The sequence below is a fragment of the Harpia harpyja genome, chromosome 1 (assembly GCF_026419915.1).
Source record: "Harpia harpyja isolate bHarHar1 chromosome 1, bHarHar1 primary haplotype, whole genome shotgun sequence".
Taxonomy (NCBI): Eukaryota; Metazoa; Chordata; class Aves; order Accipitriformes; family Accipitridae; genus Harpia; species Harpia harpyja.
Window position 1 is genome coordinate 80,454,142 of NC_068940.1, and position 21,297 is coordinate 80,475,438.

Sequence of the window (21,297 nt, forward strand, 5' to 3'; positions counted from 1 at the left end):
GAGATATGCTTGGTGACCACCTGCCAGATCATCTTGCTCGAGGCCTTAGTTAGAAGAAGATTGGCTATCTATCTGTGCAGGAATAAGTCATCTTATTCCCATGTCTGTGCAGTGATGGCCAGGACAGTAAGTGTTTGGGACCAGTATTTACTTATTCAGTAAATAAGTATTTCTGGCATAAGTGAAACTATTTTTTGTTTTCTAGGGACTGGTGTCACACATCGTTGACACCTTCATGGGTCTGTGCCACTTCCAATACCCACATGAGCTCACCATATGCCTCTATTCCCATATTTCCCTCTGCCATAATTCCTCTATTTGCTCCCCAAGTGCTGTACAATACCATTACAATACCACATGGCAAAGATTTTTCAAAAATACTCTCTAGCTGCTCTGTTTACACTTGCAAGTTTTTCTTCTGAGTGTTGTGCAAGAAACTGTGTGTGTTTCCATGCAAGAAAATCTTTAAAATTAATCTCAGTATGTAAAGATAAGCTATGGATCCTTCTAATAATAAAGTTACAGCTGTGATCATCTAATATTATAAATGAGAGAGAGTTTGTAGGTAGGAAGGTGTATTATTTTTATTAGATCAATTGCCATAGGCAGACTGTCAGGTATTCCAAACACATTTAACTCAAATAGAAGCAGCAAACTTCAAGATAATACAGCTTGGAGACTCTTGCTCTGTGTTTAGTTTAAATATGTTAATCAGCTGGCATGGACTATTGCAATTTAGCTCTTGGGAATACTTTTTGTATAGGGTGAACAAGGCCAAGTAGGACCACAGGGCCCAGCTGGACCACCAGGAACAGGCTATCCAGGAAGCCGGGTAAGTCTACATTTTGGACATGTCACGAGCATTTGCATGTAGTTTTTGTTTTATACTTTATCAGAGCTCTAATTTTGATGTGAAGACATTAAAAATCTCACAGTGATTTTTCATTTTAAAAAGTATCAAACTAGTCTTTAGGCAAAGCTTGTAAATATAAGTGATTTCAACTGATCTGAATGGTCTTAGAATCAAGCAAACAGAAATTTGGTCTAATCTGCATAATAATTTGCATAGAAGATAAATCAGATATATTGCTTGGATGATGACATATAGGTAAGAGTTTCACAAGGTGAGAATCCAGCACTTCTGAATTTCAAGCCGTTTGAAGCTTGAACACAGCCTTTAACAGGTGGATACAGAAAAACTGAAACATCCCAAAAGATCTCTTGGGTTTTGTTTTTTTGGAAAGAAGATAAAAGCTCATGCTTCCACCATACTATGCCAATGAATCAGGCCTTAGATGCAGATGCTGAGACACTTCCTCTTTGTTTTCTCCCTAAACAGTCATTACACTTGGATACATCAGTGAAATCCACAGGATAGTGACAAAGGAAAAATAAAATAAAGATCTCAGAACTAAGCCTGAGGACAGACAAGCAAATTGTTTTCTTTTAAAGATAAGATAAAATAGTTATTAACTGAAAGATGGACACGTGGTGAATTTCACACATGGAAAAGTGTAATGCACTAACTCATTTATTTTGCTTTGTAGGGTATACAGGGTCCACAAGGAAACCCTGGGCCAAAAGGATCTAAAGGCTTGGGTCTGCCAGGGGCAAAGGTAATGATTCAGATATTATTGTTTAAAAATAACACCAGCAAGAAACAACAAGCTGCCTATCTTTGCCAGGCTCTTCAAGAGTGTGTTTGATGAGATGAAAATGTAATCCTTCACTGGAGATAACAATTTTGAATCTTTGAGGGAAAACCACCCACGTTATCAAGGTGTTCCCCAAATGGAGCACATGGCTTTTGCTTAGCATCAGCCCTTAACCTTTGTGAATGTGGATTTTAGGCTCTAAATGAACACAAATTTATAAACAAAGTATCTTTCAGACAAGTTTATATCAAATGAGTTTGGTGCCACATACACATTGTGTTAAAGTAAAGCATTTTACCATGGTTTTGAGACTTGAGGCTAGTCCCACCATACCTTCAGCCTGTCCTTCAGTCTTCCATGGTCGTCATGAGAAAGAACCAAAACCAAAGACAGAAGCACTAGTAGAGAAACAAAGAGCTTAAGTATACTTAGTAGCTGACATTGCACCACAGAAGGAAGGAAAGTAGGAAGAGAACAGGAAAGTGGGGTAAACGATTACTGCTGTCAAAGCCCAAGCCTCTAGCGATACAGTGTCAGATGAGCACCGTAAGGGGAGAAAAAGGGAATTGCTGAAATACCAAGGAGAGCAAGTGGAATGAACAGATGAACTGTAAAGCAGAAGTGTGCTTTGTAATCACTTTGATTTACAAAAGGGAGACATTAGTCGCTGTAGCAAAACCAGGGAGAAATACAATCATTTTCTTCTGGACATTACTTTGGGGTGTAAGTAGCAGTTACAGCAGGGATGTTTAATATTACTGCAGGGAAAAATAGGTAGCTGTGAAACCTGTTATGTATGAGGACAGTTTTCCTAGTGTGAAAAAGTATTTTAAAATGCAAAATTGAAAAATGGAATTCCTATTTCTTTAACTGTTTTAGAACTACTGGAAGGAAGAACTGTGATGGTAAAACTTTCTCTAAAATAGAAGTTCTGTTTTTTCTTTATTTGGACTCACTTTTCATTCAGTGACCAAAGAGGTTTTGATATAGTGGTATAAAGTAAAAATTAAAATGTATTAAAACAAAAAGGAGAAAGTTGGAATGATTCATTTAGACTTTCTGCCCACTGCAAGGTTAAATAAAATAGATGCAGTCCTGCAAGTTACTGGGGCTTTTTAAAGAACAGAATTTTCCAGTTGAGAACTGCTCGGCTGAAAACTTGACCACTTAGAATCATAGAATCATAGAATATTTCAAGTTGGAAGGGACCCATAAGGATCATCAAGTCCACTTCTGTGTGTAAAGCAGTTAGTGAAATAGTGCAAGTAATGAATGAAGCTAAATTGTGTTCCTCTGTTAAACAACAGACTTTTTGTTACTAGGGTCAATCAGGTGAACCTGGACAAAAAGGAGAACCAGGGCTTCCAGGAACTGGTGTACCAGGACTTAAGGTGAGCCTATTTTTATTTTTAACTGCTCCTTATAGGGTCTTCTAATTCTTTCACTAGTTGCTGATAAACTAAGTAGAAGATTTTTTTGGTATAAATTGACTATGATCAAAATAAGAAGGAATTTCAGTGACACGGTTTTAGCTTTTAAACTCAAAATACTGCGCTAGAGCTCCCACCCTCTCTCCTAAAATCATTACTGCAGCCGTAACTGGAACAGAGTTTTCCCCCATCTTTTCTAAGCTAGTGAGGTATTTCCAAAGCCTGTTAGAAATGTTACTACCTCTGTTCCTCTGCAATAATTTGAAAAAAAAACAGTCTGTGTGACACTTAACGCTTTGACTTCAGCTGCCATTTTGAAGCCTGTATACTATGTCCATAATGATTTAATTAGGGCTTCCAAAATCTTGAGTAAGATGACACAGACATCTTGGTTTTGGTGATTTTTCCCAGGACCATGGAAGAAGCACTTGGCAGAACTAGTTCGTATGGATAGTTTCCTCTCTTTCTGACAAGTCTTAAATGTAATGCCTAGACCAGTTTGTACAACCAGCGAGGTGTTAGTCTCATCAACAACTCCATTTAGGCATGTTCAGCTGACCATTCCTTAAGTCCCAGATGTTTGACTTTGCAAGTAAATTACATTTGTATCATATTGTTCTTGTGCACAGGATAACAAACAGCATTCAATCACATTTTTACTCACTGAATAAATGTAAATTTATTTAATAAAAAACCAATATTTAAGAAGTAGGTGGAGAGCTTGGAAAGAAATTTAAAATACTTATTTTAGATTGTATGAGTAGAAAAAATTACTGGCTCTATAAAATATTTAACTTACTGGGAATAACAACCTTTATTTGAGCAAAAATATTGTATATCATTAATTAATATTTTAACACGATGTTAGATCCATTTTACACAATAAAGAATTTATTGAAGTATGCAGATATAATTATTTTTTCTTCCTTAAGGGAGACAGAGGTCCATCAGGACTCCCAGGAGAGAGAGGGGTGAAGGGAGATCCTGGGAAGCCAGCGACAAAGGTAAGGAAATATATTTTACCCCATGTAGAAGGTGTAGACGAAAGAAGAACAAACCATAATTTGCAGGTATACAATGGCAGGGAGTTCATCCTGGAAGAGGGCATGTGGCAATACTTTTGCCAGGGAAAATGGACTAGGCTAGTTGAGATGTTTCCAACAAACTTTATTAACAGTGGCTACCATCTGAATCTGCAACTGATTTAGCTGCCCTGCCTTTTGTGGGCTATTGACTACTGTTAAATTTCACAATCTTCTTGGAGAACAGATAGCTTGTGTCTTTAGCCTGTTCCTTACAGCCTGTTCAGATTTTTCCTGACACCCAGAAGTCATGCTCAAATTGATGAGACTTAGGGCAACTAGCAGGGTGGTGAGCTGTGGCTGAAACCTGTCAGCCTGCTACAGAAAATGTCACAAACAGCTGAAACCAGGGCTGCTTATTTCCAAGGGGAGTTCTGAGATTTTAAGAGAAACTCTGCCACATTGGCAAAAAGAAACATAAATTCAAAATGTGGGAAAGGAATTTAGAGGGGTACAAAGCAGAAAGCCCAAAATAGTCAATTTAGAGTAAGTTAAATGAAGGCTTTTAATTTTACTCTTCCCAAATAGAATAAGCTGCTGAGTGAGCAAAACTCAGTGCTGTGGCTGATTGTTGAATTGCTGCTGAGAACCCAGGTGCCTCCAAACTCTGCTGCTGTGCAGCTCTTAAATGAGGGTAGCAGCTGGCCAATGTGTAGAATTGATGAACTGAATGTGATTCAGACTAAGCAAATCAGCATTTTTTGGCTGCAGGACTTTAATCAGAAAATATCTGAATAGCTGTAATAAACATCTATTAAGAATGCAGCTTCACTTTTTTTTCATCTACAAGGGCAATGCAAATACTAGTTTGACAAGCTACAGCCTGAGGCAGTAAGCATTTCACTGTGGAAAAATAGATAGCATTTCTTTTGCTACTTAATTATTTTTAAAAATTTGAAATCGCCCACTATGTAAGTGCTCAAAAATGAAGATCCCAGTGTATCAGAAGCGAAACATCAGAATTAAGAGTAAATTTTGGGTTAAAGTTACAGGTGGCTTTTGTATTTGGGAATGCTGGGGTTTTTTTCTCTTGCATATTACCTTTATTCTGAGATCAACTTGGTGCTGTCACCTTCACTGTCGCAATTCACTACAAGTGAAAATACTAGTACTGAGCAGCTACCTTGGGTATCTAGGACAGTGCAAAGAATAGCTTGATGCCTGCAGTGAGTAGCACAGTGATGTTATGGCAGTTATTTGCAGGTGTGAAGCTATCTCACAGAAGTGGGATCCAGACTGATGCCTATCAACAGCAGGCACTGTAATGCCACTTCCATCAACAGCTCAAATCAGAAATGGATTTTTAAACTACATTTTGATCTACTTTTCACTTTCTGAATTACCTGCAGGCATTCCGATATGCTAATCTGACTTACATTACACATAAATATTTCATAGATAATGTTCCTTAATAGAATGTTTTATGTGGATTATTTGTTAATTATTTGAAGTAATGTTTCTGGCAAATATTTGAAGCCTGGATTGGCCTTTGGCTACAGAGTTGCCTAAAATTACTGCTTATTAAAAGTTGTTTTTCTTAGAATTGGTCAACCAAGACCTTTTCTGATAACTTTGCAAGCATTTCTCTTCCTCATATGAGTATATGCATGCAATTCTTCCTACATATGAGTATATGCCTGCAATTCTTCTTACAAAAAGATTGATGCAATTGCAAATGGCACTATTACAAATGTCTGTGAAAATAAGGACTATGAATGCAGGAAGGTGGAGCGGGTTTAAGAAGACAGAATACTATTTTTTGCAGGAAAAAAAAATTATCAGATATTTACTGGCATTTTTGGGGAAAGTGTTTATGCAAGCAATGTTTCTCATAAGTCTGTTGATTCAATAAAATTAGCTACATGAAAATTAATTAACCATCTAATCTCTATTAGGGGGAAAAGGGAGATCAAGGTCCAAGAGGCCCAGAAGGACCCCCTGGCAAAGGAAATGTAGGCCAAAAGGTATGGCTTGACATGCACACTGGAGAAATACTACAAACTTTAGAAGGGCCTATTTGATAAGGGTTCAGATTCTGGCCTATTTTTTCATTCATTATATCTTAAGTAGCAACTATATTTGAACTGATAATTTAAAAGGCTTTAAGAGAGAGTGGTGTGTTCCTTAGCCTGAACAAGTGCAGCAAAATCAGACTATAAACATAGATGCTAAAGTTAATTGGCCAGTACAGATTTCCTGAAAATTCAGTACAGAGTTTTCATTAAAGTTAGGAGGAGGCAAATTATCTCAGTATGCTGATAAGCAGAGAGAAGGAGCTAAGAGAAATGAGGTGACTAGTTAGATATCTAAATATGAAATTAAAAGCCTGGAAAGATGTATTAGTAGACAGACAACTTTTATCTCCCACCTGGTTAAATTTATGATATCTGGGGCAGATTCTAGAACTTAGTGGGATTTCAGTTGGAGTGGAGCATCTAAATACCTTTCTAATTAAGGGCGTCATTATCGTCATGGTTTTGGTTATTTGTGTATCTCCTAGTTCTGAATGAATCTTTGCTGTGATTGAAAAAAAAGATTTGTTTTCATCAGGGTGACCCCGGAGAAAAAGGATCCCAAGGACCAATTGGTTCTAAAGGAGTACAAGGCCCAGCTGGACCAAAAGTAAGCTTGTTCCTCCTTCACTTTGTATTTTATAAAAGAATGTATGGAATTTATGTAATGTACAAATTTCTTAAGCATCTGATGCTCGGAGACTTAACAGAACAAAGGAAAGGCAGAAATATTTCCATCCTCTGTCCTGAATGACACAAAAGTCCCAAAGAGAAAAAGAATAGGTAAACATTTAATTAGAGACCTTATACTTATGCATGAGCACTGAGAAGCTAAAGTTGTTGAAGTGATGCCAACCATGAGCATTTCACAAATTTTTACTTTGAAACATTAACTTTCTATTATAATATTTTGTGAGTATCACTCTGAATTGTAAGGAAATTGAAAAAATATAAGTGTTCTGGTTATTCCATTGGCTTTGTGAGCCGGACACAAAAAATTAATTAACGTTAAAAAATCAAATACATGGTTCAACCAATAGTTATTTAAAACATGAAATTTGGACCAGCTTTCACAAGAACAGTAAGTTGATTTATGATTTTTCCCAAATATTGTCCATTTTGTAAATAGATCTACACTGTGGATATTTTTATAATATAAAGTGTTGAAAAAACCTTTTGCTACTTGTGCAGAAAATGAAACTGTCTGTTTAAATCTAGATGATACCATTTTGTAACAGGGTGAACCGGGAGAGAGAGGACCACCTGGTGTCGCTGGATCATCTATTCGGGGGCCTGCTGGACCAAAGGTGATTATCTGATATGTGTTTGCTGGAGACCAGAGATTGGAAAATTTCTAGTGCACATTTCTGTCAAAATTAAAAGAATGTAAGTTAAAGAAGTTAAAATTCCTTGTTGTAGTAACAAAGATGACTGGATTTTAGAAATAAGGACTGAAAAGTACCGAAAATTAACAGAGAGTGTTTGGGGGGCCCTTTAACAGGATGCTGAACTTAGTACATGTTAAAAAAAAAAAAAATCCTTATTACATTTCTGTTGTGTTTTGGCCCCTCCTGTGAAATTAATCACTTTGAATTTTTTTTTTTTTTTTCCCAAATTTACTATGCATTTTCTTTCTTAGACTAAAGGTTTCCTGAATGTGGCAGTAAATCCCCGCAGGAATGTGTCTATATGTAGTTCTAGGGAGTTATATGCTGAACTAGATGATTTTTTGGAGATCAGTGTTTGTATATCACTTCCAAGTGAACAGCTGGTGTGTAGATACTACTTTAAATGAAATGTCATATACAAGATAGCTAGAGCTACAACTAACTCATTTTCTTTATGGGGAAAATGTACCTGAAATGAGCAGGACTTGTGCTGCTGAGTAAAATAACCGGATTCAGCAGCAGTAAATCTAACTTTGAAGGTTTTAAAAACATTTGAAAATTCACTACCACCCCATTTTTATTTTAAGAATAAAATAGTTGCTGTTTTTATAATATGTCAGTTAACTTCAACTTTAATTAATGCTTTTCAGCTTCGGTGATAGTTTTTAGGGTAGAGAAATCACTGGTAGAGAAATCACTAATGTACATCCTATCGCTCTGAAGTAATTTCATCCCCATTTTTCTTCTTCTTAAAAATATATGTGCCCTCCCTGCACAAGCACATGTAGGTATTGTACATGCAATGTACTTATCAGCCTGGCAACAGGGCATCACCGAGGGCTAGGATGTGGTTTGGACTTCTTTGTGCATGAAGGAGGAAGGAAGAAGGGAACACAAGAAGCTCAGGGTACACCTGGAGTAAAAATGCAGCCACAGATCAAAAAGGAGAGGACTGTGGGGTGCTCATATCTCTTATATTGGTTTAAAACCATAATAATGTGCCAAACTTTATATCAGGAAAATATAAGTGGCATGCTATAAGGCAGAACTTGTATGAAGACAGGCTTCACTACACTGGTCTCCCTTCTTCACATTTTCCTGGTTACTGTGACGTTTCTTAATAGACCAGTAAGTGAGACAAGATTGTTTATTGATAAAATTCATGCTGAAAAATAAGAACTTTGTAGACTTTATTGCCTTTTTCACTCTGATTTTATTCTGTTCAGTACAGTTCATATCACTTTCATAGCAGACTGACCATGATCCACTGTAGTCTGTAGAAGTTTTTCCAAACTCTTTACTAAATTTTAGATCAGGGCTTTTATGTGCAGTGGCTGATGTGAGAAAACAAGTATTTTGGGTATTTATAAAATGCAAGTTGATTTTTAGAAAACATACAAAACTTTTTAGTTCCATAGTAATTTCTTTGTTTAAACAAAAATCTAATTTTCTGTTTCTGACAATTGCTCAGTAATATAACAGGCTACACAGGTCCGTTTTTTCTCTCCACTGTGGAAGGTACAATGATTACTACTAATGGTGTTCTTGGAACATCCTGGTATCTGCAGTAGTGAAGCCAGACATTATAAATTTCTGATGCAGGGAATCTGCATATTTTTCAAAGCTGGGAATTGTCATGGTCTGAGGTCTCTTCAGTACATTTCTAAGTGTTTGTTGTAGATGATTGCTAGAGGTCTTAACTCCTGGACAGCCATGGTTGTGTCCACTGGAAAGTTATTTATTTTAAGCTACACCCACGTTTGGGGACTAGAGTTTTATTTCCCTGGACAACCATTATGCTGTTACTAATGTGGAGACAATAACATTAGATAGCTGTTTTTTTCTCATATTCTCATGGTTACAGCTGCTCGGTGGTTTTGATAAAACATTTAATCTGCATTCCCTAGTGAATGTTTCCTGAAATACTGCCTGTCCTTCTCACTAGTGTTAAAAATTGTGAAAGTTTCATGGAAAATTGCAATTTTCTTTTTAAGATCCTGAATGTAAAGTAAAACATCTGTTGCCGTAGTTTAAACACTAGAAGGAGCCAAATTTTGCTCTGAAGGGATAACATAAGGAACTTGAATTCTAAGCCTGATTGCTTTCCAGGAAAGCCACTGACAGAGCTAAGATTACCAAACAGTTGTACTGGGTAATATTTGAGGAAAAACTCAAGTTTCTTCTTGGGTCTTCAGACTGTGGAGCTTGCAATTTTGAAGTGCTGTGCCATTGCATCCATAGCCTTTCTAAACATACTCTGTGTCAGCACTTGTCTTTCAATTTCTTTGCTGTTCTCTATGTGCTCTGGCAGAAACAAAGTTATGTAGCCTTGCTTGTGTGGGCAAAAGCAGGCAGAAGCCACAGGTGAATCTGGCCACTGAAACTGAATTATGATATTCAACCCTCAGTTGAAACTAAAGCCATCAAGTTATTCATCAAGGCAGAACAAACTCTTTGATGCAGTTGCAGAGAAGCAAAAGTGTAAGAGAGGACAGAATCAAGGTAGTAGAAGCTTCGTCTACAAGTACTGATTTCATATTACCTAGCTCAATAATTGTCACTGTCAGAAGGAATTGAATACTTGTTCTTTTCTGTAAAACTTTGGAAATTAAAACTGAAAATAATGAATATGGTGTTGGATTTGTTTCTTTTTGAATAGGGGGAACCAGGACCCGAGGGACCACCAGGAGATGATGGAGCTCCTGGAAAATCAATAATGGGACCAACGGTAGGAGTTTTTGGACAAAAGATGGAAAATAAAGAAACATGAGATATATGCAAAACTCTTGTGCAAAGAAGAGTGCATTTGAAACCACTTGAACAACTTTTTCAGGAAAGTAACTGACTAATTCTTCCATCCATCTTCCATCTTCTTTTCCATCATTCCAGATTAAGCCTATTTTTAAAAATAAACTTACTATGTTTTCAAAGAAGAAACACAAAATAGATTAAATAACTAGTCTGGTGTACCTCACCCTGCAAACTTCCCCCAGGAAGTCTTCATTAGGAAGGTAGCTCTTCAAATTCATCTCCACCTTTTGTTATCTCATGCAGTCTTTTATACCTCTGTATGGGCAATATGCTCTTTACTGAGTATAAACTGAGAGATATTAGTTATTTTAACAGTGGGGTTTCAGTATTACCAGCCTTGTGCATTCAAAAACATAAGACAGGCCCAAAATAAAGAAATTAAAAAATAGATCTTTTGGAAGTACTTATTTGCATATAGGTTACGGAGTAGGATTTACTTGGTTATAACCTTTACATTTCTAACTTCAACACTAAGAGTGGAGTACAGTAGTCTGTAGCAGGACTGCTCACTGTTCGAGCCTTTAGTGGTTAACTGACAAGATCAACACACAAGTGAAAGACCAAAGATAAAACTGAGGATTCAGTGATAACACAGAGATTGCAGTCTTTGCAAAAGTGACAGACTGAAAAATTCTCCTCTGTAGTACATGTGAGTTGATATAAGGCTGCTCAAAGAATAAGGTGAGACCAAGGACCATCCTCTTGCCAGTGGGAAATAAGTTAGAGGAAAAGCATATAGATTAATTTGCAAAGGATGAAATTTATGGGGTTTTATCACTGTTGAACAGTGGAGTAAACTTTTCAAAGAATGGTTCTATTTCTCCTGTTTCTTAAGTGGTAATAGTAGTTCAAGATGATTGTTAGGTACATAAACTTATGATTGCTTTTTCTCCTTGCATAATGCATTACAGTTGTCAGCATGGAATTTTGTCTGATATTTTATCACCATATTACTCAAACCCTTAAGTAGGGTTTTTCCTCAACTCCTTAGAATTGCCTTTCATTTAACTAATCGGATTAATACAGTGTCATGAGAAAACAGTGCCACTCACCTTTCTACATTATTTAAGAATAAACTGAAAAGTGCAGTCCCTAGAATAGACCCCATGTCTTCTACTGCAAAAACTGGATATATTTCCTTTTACTTTGCAGCTTTCACCTCCTTCCCTCTAATGCATTTTATGATATCATATTGTACTTCTATCAGTCATGATCTGGGTTGAAACTTTCTGTAAGCCTTCTGCCACTTGTGATAAGGGAATAGTTCAGGAAGACTTTCCTTCAGTGTTTGGAAAAGGTACCAATTCTTGTGATCTCTTTTCTAGACTGAAATCAGGAACCTTCTTAGTAAACCTTTTTTTTTTTTTTTTTTTTTTCACATTTACCATGTCTGCACCTAAAATGTTCCACTCAATTCCACTGTTTCATTTCTTGGGAATATAGTTGATAGACCCAAATTCAGAGACCAAACAGTTTATGTGTACCTAACACAATGTAGTTCAAAATAAAGCAACTTAATGCAATAATTTTTGGTGATAACATCTTAGGAATACCAATAATGCTTTACTCTTTGTCCTGGTTTCAGCTGGGATAGAGTTAACTGTCTTCCTAGTAGCTGGTACAGTGCTATGTTTTGAGTTCAGAGCAAAGAATGTTGATAACACTGATGTTTTCAGTTGTTGCTCAGTAGTGTTTAGACTAATGTCAAGGATTTTTCAGCTTCTCACACCCAGCCAGCGAGAAAGCTGGAGGGGCACAAGAAGTTGGCACAGGACACAGCCAGGGCACCTGACCCAAAGTGGCCAACGGGGTATTCCATACCATGTGACGTCCCATCCAGTATAGGAACGGGGAAGTGGGGGGCAGGGATTCGCCGCTCGGGGACTGGCTGGGTGTCGGTCGGCGGGTGGTGAGCAATTGCACTGCGCATCATTTGTACATTCCAATCCTTTCATTATTGCTGTTGTCATTTTATTAGTGTTATCATTATCATTATTAGTTTCTTCTTTTCTGTTCTATTAAACCATTCTTATCTCAACCCACGGGTTTTGCTTCTTTTCCCGATTTTCTCCCCCATCCCACTGGGTGGGGGGGAGTGAGTGAGCGGCTGCGTGGTGTTTAGTTGCTGGCTGGGGTTAAACCACGACACTCTTGTCTTGACAGACTTCTACCAGTACACCCACCAGAGGATGCTGGATAGCACATTGATCTACGTGCATTCAGTAGCTCATATTTTTTAATTTTCAAAAACTCTGAATTTATTTACTCTGTCTGTATTCTAGAACACTACTTCACTCTGTTTTTCTTATAACAAGAAGTAAGGAACATGACTTAATTGTCCAGTTGTATACTTAATCATTTAGGTTTTGATTAGGGTGGTTGTTTTTTTTCTTAACAATGACCATGGGCACCAGATTTATGTTTATATTCTGTTTATCCTTTTTTTTTTTCTTTTTCTTTGAAAGAGTGTAGAAGCAACTGTGTCTATATTACTGCTTCAGAAAATTACTTTAAAACCTGCCCTGGAAACATTGGCAAAGTAGATGAATTAATTCAGCATGCCATCTGTGACATCAACAGCACTTGCCTTGTTGCCCGTGCACTGACTTAGAGTGAGTCACTGTGATTGTCTTTTCCAGACCCCACAAAACTGTGGGAAGCAGTAATCACAGAATTGCTCCTGGGCCATCTCTTGTGTATTTTTCAATGTGCTGTTAAAAAAATTAAATAATCTGGACTAGAGAACTGTTTCTTGTAGCAGATTTGGCCATAGATTTGGCTTAAGTAGATTTCTATTTGTGTTACTAATGGCAAAACCAGCCACTTGACAAAATCCCAATTCTTACAGAAAAGAATGTGGTAACATGTATTTGGTATTTACAATGGTATGCTAAGATTAAATGAAAACATCTGTTTGGCCGGTTTTTACTGTAGTGGAGTTAGAAGTAAAAATAGAGGTGAACTCATGATCCATGGTTTCCTTTCTTGTTAAAAAAAAATGTTATTAAACATTTCTAAAACCTTTCTTATTTTATCCACAATTTAAGAAATATGGATATTAAGAATGAAGAAGAGGTAAAATTTGCTTTCTATTATAAAGCTATTTATGAACTAGAAGCACACTCAGTTAAATTTTTACAGAACTGGATCAGAATTCTATCATTTGAAAATTAGGAAACATGAAGAAACATCTTTCAGGGCTGATGCAGTTTGAATCTGGTGGTCAGGTTGTGTTTAAAGTCTTCCAGTGAAACTATCCCTTTAGACTAGAGGACAGGAGAGATTCACACAGGAGTGACCTACCATGTACAGTTTTCTTTAAGCATAAGGCATGCTTGCATCCCTATCCCAAATTCCATCTTAAAGTGGTTTCAGGGTTTCATCTTAACCAGAACATTGAGTCTGCCTCATCTTTCTTCATTCACTTACCTCCTAACCTAAACCTGTGACGTATATCTTTAGGAGATCCAAAGCAGCTCTTTCATTTTTCCTTGACAGGGCTAAATTGGTTAAGAAGATCTGACTGCTTGTGTCTATGGTAGAGATGTTCATGGGACAGGAAATCTGGACCTGAAGTCTGTTTTTGTTGGATATCTAACTAGAATATAAGTCAGTTTGTTCTCCAGTCATGGACACTGTATTCAGACAGACCAGCTGCTGAGATCAGAGCTGCTATCAGGATTCCATTCATGGTTTCTTGAAGCATTATGTTATTGCAGAAATTGCAACGCACAATGCACTGATCAAACAGCAGTTTTCAGTCGTTTGTAGTTTCTCTTTTCTACCTATTTATTTTTACTGGAATGGACAGGGAAATATTTGCTATTCGTATGTATTCTTCAGGATAAGTTATCTGTATGTATATTAACAACTGACCCTCCAATCCTGTACAGGAGAGTCCGTTTACGTTTCTTGGTTATGTGGGACTGAGTGAAGGGTGTACACTTCTCCCTGTATGGCCATATCCATACCGTGCTTAGGAGTGGTGTGGATGTGTGACCTACAAGTATCAATAAGGATTTCCGATTGGCAGTGCTGTCATGTGAATATCTGTGGTACAGACTGCCAGCATATCTTGAGGGATACCTCAGAGTAATATGTTTTCTTTCTTGGTTCTGTGAAGAACAGTCTATTGCAAGCTTAGTTAATTTTCTCACTAAATGTCAGGAAAACGATCACTGGAATGAGGGAAGAGGAAAAGATTGCTATTTGCTTCTCTTCTGGTCGTGAAAGGAAGCATTGAGGTTTTGCAAATGCACACATCTTTAGTGGGAGTCAGTGGAAGAGTCAACAGAAGAAGTGATTGTCTCCTGATACAGGGCATTTTAGGCTAAATTAAGAGAAATTATATATTTCTTGTAACCAACTGTATTTCTTTCTTTTACTTCTTTCCCTTGTAGAATGCAGTTTTGCTTTACTGTATCAGAGAACCAATGTGATTACCTGGAAGCAGAAAATGCACCACATATGATAACTTAAGGCTGGCATATTATGTTTCAGTACTGTTAAATTCATTGTTCAAATGTCAGGACTTACCCCCAAAGTCATAGAAGTTTAACTTTTTAAAAATAAATTCAACTTTGGATTGGCTGAAGATAAAGTCACTGTTCTGAAGATTTCTCTCTGCAACTACAAATCTAGAAATTAATAATTTCCTAATGAGAACTCCTATTTTTCTGAAATCTTAATTTGATCAACTGAAGCAAAATAAAAAAGCACAAAAATTTCTGAGCTTTGCGAACAAATTACAAGAGCTGGTAACTGGTATTCCATATTTCTAAAAGGATATAAATAGTTTCCTTACATATTTGTTAATATTTGTTACATCATGATGATCCAATTACTGGCAAGATGGCTGACTTACTATTTTGTATTTAGGGTGGCCGGGGACCACCAGGACTACCTGGACCCCGTGGAGAAAAAGGTGATGGCCACAAAGGTGAAGCTGTAAGTACAATTTTAATTCTGCATTTTGTGTTCTACAAAGAAAATTAATTACTGTGTGTGTCCTGGTTTCAGCTGGGATAGAGTTAATTGTCTTCCTAGCAGCTGGTACAGTGCTATGTTTTTGAGTTCAGTATGAGAAGAATGTTGATAACACTGATGTCTTCAGTTGTTGCTCAGTAGTGTTTAGACTAATGTCAAGGATTTTTCAGCTTCTCATGCCCAGCCAGCGAGAAGGCTGGAAGGGCACAAGAGGCTGGGAGGGGACACAGCCAGGGCAGCTGACCCAAACTGGCCCAAGGGGTATTCCATACCATGTGACGTCATGTCTAGTATATAAACAGGGGGGAGTGGGGCTGGGAGGAATCACCACTCGGGGACTAACTGGGTGTCGGTCGGCGGGTGGTGAGCAATTGCATTGTGCATCACTTGCATCTTCCAATCCTTTTATTATTACTATTGTCATTTTATTAGTTTTACCATTATCATTATTAGTTTCTTCTTTTCTGTTCTATTAAATTGTTCTTATCCCAACCCACCAGTTTTACTTTTTTTTCCCGATTGCCGCCTCCATCCCAATGGGGCAGGGGGGGGAAGTGAGTGAGTGGATGCATGGTGCTTAGTTGCTGGCTGGGGTTAAACCATGACAGTGTGATAACTCAATATTTAGTTACTTAACTAAGTGCAATTAATATTCTCTTTCATCCTTTAGCTAATTTAAATATTTCACGTATTTTTTGAAGTCCTTTCCTGTCCTAGATACAGTGCTGGTTCTACAGGCAGTCGGAACCAGATATAATCTGTTCTCATTTCAGCATCATGAAAGGGATACCGTGTTATTCCATAAAAATCTTCATGGCTGCTCATACATGTTTAATACAATCACTGCTTTGAATTCTTTTCCTTCCCTCCTTCCCTCCCTCCCTTTTCTTTACTGTTCTTTGTTCAAGATCTCTAATAACATCTGCTTGGCCAAATCCTGCAGCCTTCAATTCCTTGGTTTTTCAGCTGCTTTTCATACCAGGGGGTTAAATCCTCCTTTTTGAAGATTTTCTCCCCCCTTGCTTTTCTGATGGTTAGCTCCAGAGGGGGCTAATGCCTGAGTATTCCAGCTGGCACATTCCATTACAAGGGTGTATCATCCTAAATTTCAGTCATCCAAAGCCACATAGACATGTTTGACCAACATTTCACTAGAAAGTGAAAATACTGTTGCCATTCTTCAACCACCACATGTCAAACTTCCATTAGCATTATTTTCTTTATGTCTGTAATTCAGCTTTATTTCAAACTACAACTGCAAAGACACTCCAAAATACACTGAGGTGGGACCTGAGTGCTTTGAAATAAGTCACGGCTCAGCTCCAGTTTTCTATCATTCAAACTGATCCTGGGAATATCCTTTGGGATCAGAATTAGTTCAGAGGGCATTCACTCAGAATTCCTGGTGTAATGCCATGTACCTGACACATTTCACAGCACGTAGGGACACTAGGCCAGCTCCAGACTCTTTGGAGGGTCAAGGAGTGCCAGTAACAGACTCAGACCCATTAAACAGGGGACATGCAAACAGATGAAAAAACCCTGCTGTCATCCCAAATACAAATGAAAAGCAAATGTAAAGGCAGTCATGAATAAGGCAGTGATGCAAATAGACAACTGATGAACTTTTAGTAGGCCTTAAAACACCTCATAGGAACTGAAGTTGTAAGCTTTACAAATTAAGATATCTGTTTAAACTATATGAAAAAGAAGTATTGGTAGATACAGAATCAGAGAGGTCAGTGAGAATCTGAAAACTTTTTATTTCTAATTAATCAAAGAATTCAAGAGAAGCCTGGTTTAGTAACCATTGATTAATAAAACTATACAAATGCTGGTTGTAGTCTGACCAGTCACAGGATGATAAACTTACGTGTATGCACTTCCTGCATTTCTATTAGTGACTAGGCAATAAAAAAAAAATGCTTCACTCTGCAGTAGTATTCCTGAAATCATGTCTATTCTAGGATTCCCATCTGCAAGGGCCGTAAGAGTCATGCTTCTCTGCAACTCAATCTCCGGCTTCAGTAAAAGCTGCTTGTGTTTTCTCCCCACCACATGAGTCCATGTCCTTGAAATGCGTGAAGGTTCTGTTGTGCTGTAGCATGCATCTTTCTCCTTCTCAGGCTGCCTTTCCATGCCCCATGTTCTGGAAAGACCAACTTCATAAACCACTGGCAGACATGGACAAGATTTATGTAGCTAAGTCTCTGTAGCATGGTGGGGCAAAGACATCTCCCTTATGAATGCTGAAAGGGAGGCTGGGGATGCCTCCAATAGTATGAAGGGCAGCTGAAGGGGATGTGAGGGACTGAGCAGGGAGTTCAGGAGAGCAGACTATCTGTCCTGGTTTCAGCTGGGATAGAGTTAACTGTCTTCCTAGTAGCTGGTACAGTGCTATGTTTTGAGTTCAGTATGTGAAGAATGTTGATAACACTGATGTTTTCAGTTGTTGCTCAGTAGTGTTTAGACTAATGTCAAGGATTTTTCAGCTTCTCACACCCAGCCAGCGAGAAAGCTGGAGGGGCACAAGAAGTTGGCACAGGACACAGCCAGGGCACCTGACCCAAACTGGCCAACGGTGTATTCCATACCATGTGACGTCCCATCCAGTTTAGGAACGGGGAAGTGGGGGGGGGCAGGGATTCACCGCTCGGGGACTGGCTGGGTGTCGGTCGGCGGGTGGTGAGCAATTGCACTGTGCATCATTTGTACATTCCAATCCTTTCATTATTGCTGTTGTCATTTTATTAGTGTTATCATTATCATTATTAGTTTCTTCTTTTCTGTTCTATTAAACCGTTCTTATCTCAACCCACGGGTTTTACTTCTTTTCCCGATTTTCTCCCCCATCCCACTGAGTGGGGGGGAGTGAGTGAGCGGCTGCGTGGTGTTTAGTTGCTGGCTGGGGTTAAACCACGACACTATCGAACAAAAGTACACCAAAGTATGTTAGGGTTACCCAACGCCCAGATTTAGATGGGTTAGCTCCGGTATCCAAAATGTGTAATGTCTGCCATGTATGAATCATGGAGCAACGTCTGCTTTCTCACTGGTTTCTCTGAGCTGAGAACAACTCCAGTGGTCTTTGGCAAGAGCTGGACTTTTTTTCCACCACTCTGGTAGCCTTTTCAGGTTTCCACCTGGGACTGAGGATGACTGTTGCTCAGTACGCGTCAGAAATGTGAAGAATTTGACAAAATACAGCAAAACCAAGGAGATCAGTAACAATTGCTGAAATTCTCTTCTTTGTTGAAGAAGACAAATACTCTTCCTTTGGGACAACTACTGACATGCTTTATTCCTCTGCTGTACCAGGGACCTCCAGGACCACCAGGCCCCCCGGGACCACCAGGCCCAAATGGCGTGGGAGATGCTGGACCAAAGGTACTTGTACAATGGTAGTACATGCATCTGACTAGTAGACAAGGTAGACAAACATCTTCCGAAAAATACATTAGATTAGAACGGCATATATATGACAAAATGTTGCAATCTCATCTCCCACTTTCAGTTAGAAGAAAAGCTTGCGGTAGACTTTTCTGCCATTGTAGATACAAACCAGTTCTTTATCCCCAGATTTGATGCAAATCTGCAGGTTTTCCATACATCCAAAGACCCAGGATGTTTCTAAATGCTGGAGTTTCTACGTGGAAGTCAGAATCCAACACAGGGAGAGTATTGCCTAATAATTACGCACTTCCTTTCTCCCACAGAAGTGCAAGGGACAAGGCCCCAAAGGAGTCAGGGGAAATGTCGGTTACATGGAACTAGTGAGGTATTTTTAAAGTTCCTTGAAATGGATTCCTAAGAGAATAAGACTATAAACCTTCACCTAGAATTAATATTAGTTTAGAGGTAAAACTTGGCAGCAAAAAAAAAAAAAAAAAACCAAAACCTGATAAAGGGATTAGAAATACAACACTCAAATACTTCAAAGTTTTTTTCATAAAACACAGACTAGCTAAAGTGTTATAAAGTTCTAAGCAGTATGTAACTCACCTAAAAAGTTGCATTGTGACTACTGTTATAAAAGTTGAAAAAAAGAGACTTAAGACTGAAATCATACAAGAAATTGCTTTAAAATATCCCACAGAGTGGTTTTATTAATGATTTCCTTGTTACATATGTGAAATAGGAAACAGGCAGCCTGTTGCAGGAGAAAGCAAAATAAATATCTCCCAAGCAAGTTTTTTCCCAAACAGAAGGAACTTTCAACTTCAGTTCCCAGAACATTAGAATTCCCATTTAAAATAAACAACAACAATAACCCCTTAAAAACATATCCACAATAAAGGAAAAACTGAAGGACATTCATCCTTAGAATGACCTGACCTTAGAATGACCATAGAATGGCCTGACAATGGGATCTGGGAAACCTGGCTTTGTGCTGCTATTCTGAATTACCGCTTATCAATACAAGATATTTCACATATAGTAATGCAAGGTCTGGCCCATGACACAAACTACTAGACAACTAAAAGTAATTTCAATTATGTTATTCAATATAGACTTACAGAAAATACATAGAGCTAAACTAATTAGATTTTTTTGTATGAGATTATATCTTTTCCAAATAGAGATACTAGACTTGATATAATACAGTCTTATAAGACATTTTTTTTGGTACTACGGAACAATTCATTAAAATCCTAGAATCTTATATGGAATTATTAAGGCAGATATTGATAAAAATGTAACTTATGACTACAGAATGTCTGGGGGCATCGTTATGTCTGGAATTCCCCCTCACTTCCTAAATGCGTAATTCTAGAAAGTAGTGTTTCCCAAAGAAAAGGAATTGGAAGGTCATGTCAGGTAATCAAATAAGATGATCTCCCACTGTGATGCCAGGGTCGAAAGATTACAAACCCCAGAAATATAAATCAGAATTTCAGTGGGAATATAGGGGGTTAATATAAACAAATTTGAGTTAAATCCAAAATGGAAATAAAAGATTTTTTTTTTTTTTAAGTGAAAGGAAACCACTAGAATCATTGCAGTGAAATTTCTCACAACTGGAATTTTTAAAATCAATGTTTGTGGTTGTGTTTCTAAAAAGTATTACAAATATACAAGGTATACAGAAAGGCACTTAGGAAAGTCATAGTGCCTAGCTTATATGAGAGATCTAAAAGTGCGTCACAAGTCCCTTTTGTTCTTACAATCTTGAATTCATGTAATTGCTGGGACAAGCAATTCTTTGGCTGTATGATTATTAGGAAAGTTCCAACACAGATCATGAATGATGGAAGTACAATACGGTATCATAAAGTGCATTAGAGGGGAGGAGGTAAAAGCTGTAAAGTGAAAGAAAATACATCCAGTTTTTGCAGTGGAGAACATGGGATCTAGTCTTTTTTTCAGTTATTCTTAAACCACTGTAAGTCTTGTGATATAATAACATATATATTTAATTAAATCATAGATTAGCTATTATAGTACTCTAAGTGATTTACATCATTGCCAGTTGAAGTGAGTTGCTCACATTCCTTTATAAAGACATCACATCCTTACTTGTCAGTCTCTTCTTCACCCATGAACAGCATAAGAAGTATTACCATCCCCCCAGATCTGTGGGCTGAAGTTTATTCACGGTACTAGTAAAGAAGGTTTATTGGTAGTACCTTTTGTGGAGGAATATGACCTGTGTTGTGTTAGTTGAATGTTACCAATTAATAATAAATTTGGCAATAGGCCCATTCCTTCAACCTGAATTTGACTGAGCAAAAGTGAAATAGCTGTGACCAAGAGGTGAGGCTCTTATAATTTAATAGTATTTAATTACAACAGGAAATAGCACAATGGAATATCTAGTAATAGAAACTCTCATCCTAACTCATTATCTATAAAGAAGCCAGCAAAAGATTAGGCAAAGGCAAACTGATACATTGTTAACACTACTCTCATGTGTTTTCTGACAATTTCAGGTC

At 37.7% G+C, this 21,297-nt stretch overlaps 1 protein-coding gene across 2 annotated transcripts in view; it reads left to right on the forward strand.

The window, feature by feature from the left end:
- The window catches only part of COL28A1 (collagen type XXVIII alpha 1 chain), a 95,024-nt gene that overhangs the window by 49,303 nt on the left and 24,424 nt on the right, over nucleotides 1-21,297 (forward strand). For both annotated transcript variants that reach the window (XM_052801549.1, XM_052801540.1), the window contains exons 16-25: nucleotides 764-832; nucleotides 1,548-1,616; nucleotides 2,978-3,046; nucleotides 4,018-4,089; nucleotides 6,063-6,131; nucleotides 6,718-6,789; nucleotides 7,418-7,486; nucleotides 10,227-10,295; nucleotides 15,257-15,325; nucleotides 18,683-18,751. In XM_052801549.1, coding sequence (XP_052657509.1) covers nucleotides 764-832; nucleotides 1,548-1,616; nucleotides 2,978-3,046; nucleotides 4,018-4,089; nucleotides 6,063-6,131; nucleotides 6,718-6,789; nucleotides 7,418-7,486; nucleotides 10,227-10,295; nucleotides 15,257-15,325; nucleotides 18,683-18,751 — 696 coding nt within the window. The remainder of the gene's footprint in view (nucleotides 1-763; nucleotides 833-1,547; nucleotides 1,617-2,977; nucleotides 3,047-4,017; nucleotides 4,090-6,062; nucleotides 6,132-6,717; nucleotides 6,790-7,417; nucleotides 7,487-10,226; nucleotides 10,296-15,256; nucleotides 15,326-18,682; nucleotides 18,752-21,297) is intronic.